The sequence below is a fragment of the Macrobrachium nipponense genome, chromosome 28, assembly GCF_015104395.2.
Source record: "Macrobrachium nipponense isolate FS-2020 chromosome 28, ASM1510439v2, whole genome shotgun sequence".
In the NCBI taxonomy this organism is placed as follows: Eukaryota; Metazoa; Arthropoda; class Malacostraca; order Decapoda; family Palaemonidae; genus Macrobrachium; species Macrobrachium nipponense.
The window spans coordinates 5,178,849-5,190,537 of record NC_087217.1 but is presented as its reverse complement, the minus strand read 5'-3'; the positions used below and the strand labels follow the sequence as shown (position 1 = coordinate 5,190,537).

Sequence of the window (11,689 nt, the reverse complement as noted above, 5' to 3'; positions counted from 1 at the left end):
TTAAAAGATGGCTAATATTTAAAAAAAAACTTTTAAAATGGCTAACTGAAACGATTGTGTAAATAAGATAAAATAAAATAAAATAAAGCAGAATGCAAATTTAAGTCACAAAAGCGGATGGTACAAAGGAATAGTAAATACACTAAGTCGATATACAAACCAGCAGGATGCAGACTAAAAACACAAAAGTGAGGTTACAGCCACGTTTCTAGCCAAAGAAGGTTTTATCTTGACAGAATATAGAACATAAGTAAAACAGAAAAATCATCAATATGCGAAGTGTGACCAGTCTGATAATTAAGAGCTGGCACGCTAGTTCAGCATTAAAGCTAAGGACGCAAACTGAAGAACTTGACCAACAACACAGTCAAACTACAAACTAAAGGATGGGTATATCTCAGAGACCAGTCAGTATAGTGAATGTGTATAAAAATACGACAGAAAAACAGGAAGGATTCATAAAATATGAAATAGTATAGTATATTTTTATGGGAAACCTAAGTAAGAACGCTGAAAGGATTCAATGGCAGAATTGACCTTTTGCGAAATCATTTCCTATCGTCAGTTTGAAAATTGAATTACTTAGGAAGGAAAACTGAAGTATTTACATCTGAAGGATGTAAATACTAGACTTGAGCTCCCTCGGAGCATCTGGGTTGGCCAAAATGTTCTTAAGAAAGTTTTTCCTTGCCCGAACTCCAGGAACAGAAAGCTTGTTAGAGAGAGAGAGCGCGCGTGCTTGTTTTCGAAAAGAAATGGTATCTTAACATTTACACTGCTCTTTATCTTTCCCTCAGGGGTCTCAGCTTTCATAGACTGTTTTCCACCAAAAGGCGGATGTTTGTTGAGGATACGAGCTTCCCCTGATTACAAAAGTTCCTGATGATGAAAAGGCTTTTTTTTTTGAAAACTTATTTGGTTTGGTGCTAAAAATTAACTCTTATCATCTTACGTAATGATAGACAAAAGGAAAACAACTACGCATGTGATAGCTCACTTTTTATGATTACAAAACTTGGTTGTTTTCAAATTCTTTCGACCTCTTTGCTCATTTCCCGTCGCTATTAGTTTTATGAAGGCAGAGGGAACCTTTACAGCAACGCAGTCTTGTGTCATAGAAACTTGAATCTTAATGATCGTTATTCTTTTTAGGTGCTACATTCTCACGTTATATTTACTATTCAACATCCGTTGTTTGTGAAGGTAATCGATCATCATCTCGTCTCGCCTTATTAAGCAAAGATAATTTGCATTCTACAGATTGCTCAAGTGTGTTGCTTTAAAGTTCCAAATACAATTATTTGCTCAAGGCCCGCTGAATGGGCAAAGTTCTGGAACCGATTGCAAATACGAGATTAAAAATTAAAGATTTTTTTTTCTGTATATCTTATTTCAGAATATAATACATATACACATACACCATCATATATAATTCTTCTACAACAGCGAGGTCCAAAGTGAAATAAACGCCGTAGAATATGCTTATCCCATGGCGTTTTTTGTTCCTGATGTCATCAGCCATCGCCCACAAGGAAGGTACGTTTATAAATGTGATCTGTTTTTAATAAATTTGGCGAAAATACACTTAATGGCAGTCGGCAGCTCGGTGATCATTGGTTTACTGAAACAGGACCGAATAGCATTGTTGATTTTCATATATAGGTACTACATCTCCGAGCTCAACCACCGCATCTCTGGACGTAGAAATTCTATTCACGAACATACCAGTGATGAAATCATCAATATTATTTTAAGGAGAGTCTATCAGTTGGATGTCACGACCCTTGACGTACCAGAAGATGCCCTTCGAAGTCTTCTCCAAATCTGCACCGAGGAGGGTCCCTTCCCTTCATATAAGGGTAACCTCTTTCGTCAGGTAGATGGAGTCGCCATGGGATTCCCCCTTGGTGCCCTATTTGCCAAAATGTACATGGTAGATATCGAGAAAAGACCCTTCAATTTCTATTTGGCACTGAAGATATATGCCTGATATATAGAACATATCTTCATTGCTATCGATACTGACAAAGAAGCCACTCGCCTACAGTACGCTTTGACGACGAACTCTAGCCTACGCTATACTAGTGAATATGGTTTCGAAAGACGACTACCCTTCATGATTGTAAATGGGAAGAAAGGAGAGAGCTACAATACTACTGTGTACCAAAAGGTGACTCATTTGGGTTGGTGCCTGCTGTGGGGAGTGCCATTACACAAACACGCTGCGGCAGCCACAGACGTGAAATTCGCAATTGCGCACTGTTCCCCATGGAAAGCTACTCATGCAGAGTTCGAACTTGTTAGGCAGCTCCTGACTAATAACGGAGGATGCGACAGCAACCTGAAAGTTGCTTACGAAAAGAGTTGGACACGTATGCCAGCGCACGGTGATGATGCCTACCTCACCAGGAACCATAAAGTATTACAGAGTTGCATATCACAGCAAGTTCAAGGATGAAGTCAAGGCCATGAAGAGGATAATTACCAGCGGTACAGCAGCTACGAATCCTAACGAGAGCATGACCTTACGTGTCTACTGATGCCAGAAACTAGTGAGCAACCTTGCAATGTGAAATAGCGTGGCTCCATGGAGAAATCTGGGAGTTGACCAACGCAGTATACAAATTTTGGTGTACCGAAGGGACATGTCAAGACCCTAGCAATTGTTACATAGGTCGCACCATACTCACCCTAGGCGACTGAAAGCCCACCGTAACCATGGGGCAATATTCTTACATTACGTAGATGATCAAGGCACGACCGTAAATCGACTCTGGAAAATCATTAGAAAGCACAGAGATCGTGCATAGAGAAGGCCGGTTCCACATAACGTCAGAAACTGTGAGTATCAACAATGGCCAGCTTTAAATATACTGAGGAACACGGACTTCATGCTCCTTTCTTCAAAAACCGCAAGAGATCCGTGAGAATCCAAATGGAGACATGAACAACAGAGCACAAATACCGAAAACGAAACAAATCAAGAATATTGGTCAAAGGCAGGATTCATGACCTTGTCCACCCCCCTCCCTGCAAGCCGCGGGATAGAGCGTGTCCTGCGGAGCACCAGGAATGCCCATGATGACCACCATCAACAATAAGACCCACTGACCAATAGAAATTCAGCACCCCAATGACGTCACATTTAAAGTTTTAGGCACTGTCGCAAAATCCATATGTAGTACAAATAAAAAACGCTTAGTCCTGAAAATATCGCTGATGAGCGAGGAAACGGTCCATCAGCTATAACAAGTAAATTGAAAGAAATGTGAATAATCATGCTTATTCCTGAAAAGATTGACTGAAAAGAAAAAGAAGTATAGACTGATTCAAAGTCTAGATAAAAAGATATTACTTAAGAATAATGCCACTGGCTTCAATATAATATATATATATATATATATATATATATATATATATATATATATATATATATATATATATATATATATATATATATAGTAACGTTTCTTCAGTTACAATAAAAAATTTTCTTATTCCAGATATAAAAATATTTTCCAACTGCCATACGACATAGACAAAGTTTGTTTCTAAGAGCAGGATTGCCAGTGACACAATCCAGAGGAAACACTCAAAAGGGATAATTGATAGTCCTTAACTTAATAATTAGTAATTTATTACAAAGTTTAAACATTAACAGGTCCCCTTATAACTGAATAAAAGGGCAGAAAAATTCATTGGCCTACAATGTACAGTCACTACTTTCAATCACTTCATTCACTCTAATCCACCAATCTATCTTACGATAGATAAAGAAACAGATTAGAGAAAAAGATAGAAACGAATCCGTCACACACACGACAGGAAGAGACACTGGAGGAGAAGAGAACCTTAATCCCACGATTTACAAACTTGAAGTTTAACATTTAGAATTAGGCAAAATCCACTTTTACCACTTAATTGATTATAATCCCAACACCGATGATTTTAAGCAAATACAGGCCTTGGGTTTGCAATCACAGGGCTGTCTTAATAACCACAAAGATATGGACAGCTGAAAAGGGGTTGTCTTTTATAAAAACCAAACTGGTAGTTCACGGAAGGCACACTTGCCCTTCTTTGTGACTAAAAGGCCTTGTAACAGCCCCGAAGACAAGGCAGAGCCACAGTATACACTGCCTCAGATGCCCTTATTGGTCGAGTTCTTTACAATAAGGAGCCGAGTACCAATCTGTGGCTCTGCCTCTCTGCCATGTCGAGTCGTCCGGGACCGTTGGTCACAAAGAAGGGTAAGTGTGCCTTCCGTGAATAACCAGTTTAGTTTTTATAAAGGACGACCCCTCTTCAGCTGTCCATATCTTCGTCATTATCAAGACAGTCCTGTGATTGCAAACCCAAGGGCTGTATTCGTTTAAAATCATTGGCGTAGGGATTATAATCAACTAAGCAGTAAAATGGATTTTGCTTAATTCTAATTGTTAAACTTCAAGTTTGTAAATCATAGGATTAAGGTTCTCTTCCCCTCCTGTCTCTTCCAGTTGTATGTGAGACGGATTCGTTTCTGAATTTTTTTCTAATCTGTTTCTTTATCTATTGTAAGATAGATTGTGGATTAGAGTGAATGAAGTGATTGAAGGTAGTGACTGTAAATTGGAGGCCAATGAATTTTTCTGGCCCTTTATTCAGTTATAAGGGGACCTGTTAATGACGTTAAGGACTGTCAGTTATCCCTTTGAGTGTTTCCTCTGGATTGTTTCACTGGCAATCCTGTTCTTAGACAAACTTTGTCTATGTCGTATGGCAGTTGGGAAATATTTTTATAATCGGGAATAAGAAATTTTTTTTATTGTAACTGAAAAAACGTTACAATATATATATATATATATATATATATATATATATATATATATATATATATATATATATATATATATATATATATATTCCTCTGACTAAACTATTTAGAGAGCTTGAATCCTTACATGGCAATGTGCATTTCAAAGTTTTCTTAAAGTGTTCACTCACAAGAGTTTTGCAACAGCCAAATCTTCCGGGAAACAGCCTATAAAAGTATGATCTGGTAACGTGACTAAGCGCACGAGGCAACTATTGCTGTTATGTTGTCGAATTCCCCGTCTTTGCCTCTTTCACTGCCTTTTTTTCTGTAAAAGTAAACTACTGAGTTGGTTTTGTTTGTCCGTTAGCACTTTTCTGTCTGCCCTCAGGTTTTAAAAACCATTGAGGCTAGAGGGCTGCAAATTGGTATGTTGATCACCCACCCTCCAATTTTCAAACATACTAAAATGCAGCCCTCTAGCCTCAGTAATTTTTAAATTTTATTTAAGGTTAAAGTTAGCCATGATTGTGCGTCTGGCACAGCTATAGGTGCCAACAACACAGACCACTACCGGGCAGTGGCTGAAGGTTTCATGGGTCGTGGCTGAGAGTTTCACGTGCCTTGGCTTAGAGTTTCATACAGCATTATATGCTGTACAGAAAACTCGATTGCGCCGAAGAGACTTGGGCGCATTTTTTACTGTTAATTTCATTCGGAATTGTGGTAATGATGTTGAATTGAAGGACGTTATTAATAATCTTTCAAGACTGTCAGCATTTTGACTATTACTGTTTTCTTCTAAGTAACATTTGTAACGTCTGTGAAAGTACGCTATTAGCTTTTGTGACACGACAGTTGTGATTTAAATGAAGTGTTGTTTGCATAATGTTATGAACAAACTTTAAGTAAACGGCATTATAATGACTAATATTTAGCATATTTTGCAATTCATATAGCCTTATTCATTCTAGGTCTTTATGCCAATCAAATGGCTGCTGGCCAAATAATCACTTTAATAAAAGTTATTAAAAAAAACCGTCTGAAGGACTTTTATCTTTTGCCCTTCCAGGTTGTGAAAAAACAAATTTAGTTATGCCAAGTGTGATCAGACTGCCAGGATACCACAGCGAATGGAGGGAAACGATTGGTTTAATCCCAAGCAAAAGCATATCATGGGTATTGTCGCTGACTATATTGTACTTCCAACGACCAAATGCAACCAACAGCTCGAGTTCCAGCTTCAGTCAGTTGGCCAGTTTCACCATCAATCACACGAAAGACGATCTTCAGGTGACTATGGGATCAGACTCCAACAAAACGATGACTCTCTCGCCAAGTACATTCATGCCTGGAAGACTGAATCGTCTACACATCCAGGTTGACGACTTTGGTGTCCATATCAAAGTGTTGACATCCCAGACCATTACGCCAAGATGGATCAAGAGGTTTTCAGTTCTAGATGCTGCCAGCTTTCACCGGGAGGACTTCGAGATCTACATCCAAGCTGAGAATATTGAAGGTGCAGACGAGTTCGAATTAGTGTTTGGTTGTGGAAACAAACTTGCGTTGGGAGGTAAGGTACAGATACTCTTTTCATTTTTGTTATGATATATATATATATATATATATATATATATATATATATATATATATATATATATATATAAGTAAATATATATATATATATATATATATATATATATATATATATATATATATATATATATATATATATATATTAACTTTCACTAACCTAATGCTTATATATGTATATAGATATATATATATATATATATATATATATATATATATATATATATATATATATATATATATATATATATATATATATATATTTCAGCATTAAGTTAGTGAAAGTCCAAAACCCAGATGATGTTTTTATGTTTTTGTCGTCAAAAAACAACTCGGCTTAAAAAAAAGTATAAGAATTTTCCAGCGAGCTTTAAAAGTTTTATCACTAACATTTTTTTTCACAGGATATTCAATGTATGGCAACTGCATCTGCAAGTGCTCAGGACCTCCCCTCCAGTTATCAAAAGGCTCCTTAGAGTCATTCAAAGACAACTGTGCTTGTAATCCAACAGTGTTTCCCGCGGCGGTGTTGATCATAACCTTGTGGTTAATCCTCATGGAATTAGGTTTCTTTTGTGCCACGCTTGGATTGGTGTACAGGGGGACTGTAAGCTTGTCAACAAGTTATGAATGAAAAATGTTTCTCTCTGGCTCACTTTGGAATAATATTTCATTTTCGGCTTTTTTTCTTACTTTTAAAATCTTCAACCCATTTTTCCCTTTTCCCTCGTTCTTATGCACCATCGGCTTAGTCCAGATGAGGGCGTTAAGCTGCCCATCCCAACAGGACCCGCATAAAAACCCCCTTTGAACGAAGAGAGCATGGCAGTCTCGGAGATCCTTATGAAGATGGAAATGCCTAAATGGCACTTTTCGTTTCTGCCACGTGATCCTCTTCATTGACACTTGCATTGCTGTTTGGTTCTTTCATGCCGTTCATATACTGAGTTGCAGATTACGCAAGAAAATGATAACATTAAAACAAAATCTGGTTCCAAGACAATTCGTAACAACGTCGACAGCAGCTTACACAACGACAATACCATACAAACATAAACTGTACCTAATTGCGAAAGATCTTTTGTTCATGAGTTTTTTTTTCAATTGCTTCAAAACAAATCCAATCACTTGCTGTGATTATTTAATGTCTTGAGCATTAACTAATTCTTTTTGTTTGTCTATCTCAGTGGTTCCCAAACTGGGGGAAATTTCCCCCTGGGAGGAAATTTTAAGCTACCAGAGGGGAAATAATTACACTACCTACTAACTAAAAAAAATCTGAGATGGATTTTCTCATGTCTGTGAGAGAGAGAGAGAGAGAGAGAGAGAGAGAGAGAGAGAGAGAGAGAGAGAGAGAGAGAAATGGCTATGCGGTTAGTTGTTACTAACCGCTCTCTATCCACTTTACTCTGTAACTATATGTTTATCAGTATATTTGTACATTTGAAAAATAAATTAGTAAATAGTCACAGTGTGTTTTAACTCATCTTTCCTTCATACACATGAAGAGGGATGGTTGAACTGGGTGAAGGGGGAAATGACAGAAAAAAGTTTGGGAACCACAAAGAGAGTTGACTCTAGTCATTACTAAAATAAACAGATAAAACTATTTCTTTCGTTAAATAATTTTTAGAGTTTGTTCAATTCAGTTTAGCAGCTAATTACTGAATGACTTGCCATTTTATTCATTATGTGCTTAGTCAGTTTTATTCTCCACTTCATTGCTAATTTCCTTCCTTTTTTCACATTTAGGTATCCTGTCTGTGAAAGCTGCTTACTATAACAAAGTTCTTCGGGCTTCTTCCTTTTAATAATAATAATAATAATAATAATAATAATAATAATAATAATAATAATAATAATAATTAATAATAATAATAATAATAATAATAATAATAATAATAATAATAATAATAATAATAATAATAATAATAATAATAATGGGGAAAATCTCGTTTGATGTGGCAGTTCAAACTTAGCCAATGAACATCAACTGGAGACCATACGATAGCCTTTCTTTTATGTTTGTTGCCTAATAAAGATCGATTCAAAACCATCGTTGTAAGCGCTAATAAAACCTGAATTTCTAAAAGACTTGCTGAAGTGAATTACCTGCTGTCACTCAAAGGTTCCTCAAGCAGAGGATAAGTTACTGGCAGACAAGACCTCGAGGCTGAATAATTGCCTTTGCTCTTGAAGAATAAAAACATAATCATGCGCCTACTTGGAAGTACTACATATCAAAACTTTTGTTTATATCCTCTTCCTCTTATTTATCTTGCATTATCTGTCACGCCTCCTCCAAACGCTACAATACTCACGAACAGGATATCCTTATCGACGCCGTGAAACAGAGGAAACAAACTTCAACAAAGCAATTCGAACAAAAGCCGATGACATTCTCTCAGATGGTCATGAAAGCGCTAAGCTCAGGGGTTACTGGTCAGTCAGCAGTGCCTGTTCTCTACAGTGGAAACTGGCTTTCTGGGACGCTTATCCATTCTGTTATTATTCCGGAGGAAAGCTTCTCTGTTGGGATTTATACCCTTCTATTCACATAGGCGATTAGCAACCATTTTGACCCCGCACAAGTTAAGCTCTGATGCGCATTGGTATTTCATAAAAAAATATGCGTGTTTGTATGTAAATATACACTGTTGTGTTAGGAAAGTTAGAAGTCGGCAGTTACTTCCTGTCTTCTTACTCCTTAAGCAATATTTCAGAGGTTACTTGCCTGGGTAATGTAATTATTTTTAACATTATTTTATATCATACCTCAACGGCACATGTTCAATGGCAAGTGTGTGTTCTCTTTGTACAGGTTTATTAATTTATTTGCTATCCCATCATTAAACATATTTATGCGTATAACTCATGGGCTATTATTATTATCTAAGCGATTATTATCATTCAGTAGAAACTGAGTGAAAAAATTTGTGGGAGTTTGTTAACCGGTAATATCAATTTAAGTCTTTGGCTGATCCAAATGTAGTAAGTAGTGAGGAATTAGTAGAGCCTTTGTTCCTAAACCCATGGAAAACATGAGAGATAATGTTTGTCGATAAAGATTTGAAATGTGGAGAATCCCACCTGAGTTGCATTTGAAAAATCCTGGAGTCTAGGGGGATCAGAAAATTAATCTCCACAGACATCCATAACAAGGTTTAACTGATAGCATGTGCAGAATGCTGGGAAACGAGGACCGCAGAAAGAAGCCTACAGAATTTATTAAGTTAAACGTCTCCAATTACAGGCAGAAGCTGAATACTTCAGACTGAAACCTAATTGGAAAAAGAAGACAGAGTTTATTTGCTTTTATTTTATCTCCGCCTGTTTAATTAGCATTCAAGACCAATAAATAAATAAATTAAACTTCTGTAAGTGCCACATCATTGTCACGTAACAATATCAACAATGGGCTTTGAAATCTGGCAGCTAACATCATCAGTTGCCTACCGTCTATGATTTTTTACTGGTACTTGTCAATAAAATGCCGGTAAGTATCTTGTGTCTTCGTGGCAGTTAAAGAAGGGATGTACAAGGTACCAGACATGCAGCTTATCACTAATTCAGAATTAACATATAACAGGCTCAAGAAATTTGTACTGTTATTTTACTGATAACAGAATTGTTACGAAAGTTAAATAAGTAAATTCAAAACACTTTTAAAGGAATGGAGCTTTACTACAAAAGTTGAAAAACCCAAAAATATCCTAATGTTTCGAAAATATGAGAACTTTCTACCATGATCGTATGCAACCGCTTACAAGGACACTAGAAAGCAAGTTAATGAAAAGACTATAATTTCAGCACTGGCGCGAGCCAGTTTACATAATCATACTGTTCACATGAAAAACAAAATTAGAACAACTTTACTGTCGCTGGATTACAGCGGATGTAAGAATAGATAATGGTAGACGTGACAACCGAGCTCAGAAAACAGAAGTTTCCTGTATCTCCCTCCATCCATTATACCAAATTACCCAACTGGAGTAGCGAGGATACTGACATTTGACACGTAGCCTCAGAGCACGTGGGAATGATTTAGTTCCTTGGGAATGTGTCTACTTGTGGGAAGTATTTCTCAAATTTATTTCAAATTTATCAAAAAGTTTGTTACGGGTTTTAACAATTCATGGGATTTTTGCGCAAACTTGTTTTAGTAGGCCCAAGAAAAGGATCACATCATTAGCAATTTCCTGCAAAAGATAATATATATATAAATATACATATATATATATATATATATCATATATATATATATATATGTAGTATATATATGTATATATATATATATATATATATATATATATATATATATATATATATATATATATATATATATACTATCAGCAGTATGATCCTCAAACATCAATTCAGGAAAGCCGAGGACACATGGATGCTTTAAAAGAAAATTTATTCATTAAGAAACGTTTCACACATTACTATGATCATCAGTCTGCCAAATGACAAAATAATAACATTAGAAATACTAAAAATACACAGGTTCTTAAAAAGACAATTAAAAAACATTAAAATACCAAAAAAAGGAAGCAAAGTAAAAACGACTGATGTTACACCAACCTTCAGGTACAACGGAAGAAGATAGAATGACCAAAGAAGGAACACCAACCTCCCAAGAAGACTGACTATGCCAGATATACTTGAACAGAAGAGCAACCACCGTTTAACGATGGAACGAGTCTTTTAATATATAATGACTCTAAGGTAGTCAGATAATCTGCATCCTTAGAATACCCTAATATGGTAAAGTGCTGCTTCTTGACCTCAATTTTACAATTGATAGCATGATTTTTTATATTTAAATGTTCTGGTCTGCTCAATCTTTGCCCCGTTCTAAAACTAAACCCTAAGTGACTGCAATAACGCATCTGCAACAACCTTTTCGTTGATCCAATATAAGTACCAGGACATCCTGGGCATGTAAACTTATAGACCACATTGGATCTCATGAAGGGCTGCAGACGGTTCTTGAAGCCAAACAAGGAGCCAATTTTACTGGGATTATTTGATATCAATTTTAATTTAATGCCCCGTATTTCAGTTTCAATAATTTGTTTCAGTTTATGTGAAAAATTGGAGTTAAAAATATAAGGGATAGATGCATACATAAGTTTTTTTGGAACTTTGAAAACCGGTGTGGCAGGATAAAGATTAATTAGTTAAAAGTTTGTTGACGATTCTAAAAACTAGATCCTTAGGAAATGAATTTTGTTGAAGAAAAGTAGTTAAAAATTCAATCTCCTTATGAAATATGGCCCAACTGGACGAGTATCT

General features: G+C 36.1%; 1 protein-coding gene across 3 annotated transcripts; it reads left to right on the top strand.

Moving 5' to 3' along the window:
- Window positions 1-1,066: 1,066 nt before the first annotated feature.
- Window positions 1,067-8,183, top strand: LOC135201248 (uncharacterized). Of its 3 annotated transcripts, none has more exons than XM_064230120.1 (4): window positions 1,067-1,203; window positions 1,397-1,536; window positions 5,868-6,371; window positions 6,796-8,183. In XM_064230120.1, exons 2-4 carry the CDS (start codon window positions 1,479-1,481, stop codon window positions 7,023-7,025), a joined length of 792 nt encoding a protein of 263 aa, XP_064086190.1. In that variant the 5' UTR covers window positions 1,067-1,203; window positions 1,397-1,478; the 3' UTR covers window positions 7,026-8,183. The 3 variants fall into 3 exon arrangements, with proteins under 3 accessions (XP_064086190.1, XP_064086192.1, XP_064086191.1); XM_064230122.1 differs by having other exon boundaries at window positions 5,868-6,376; XM_064230121.1 differs by having other exon boundaries at window positions 1,074-1,536.
- The last annotated feature ends 3,506 nt before the right edge of the window (window positions 8,184-11,689 follow it).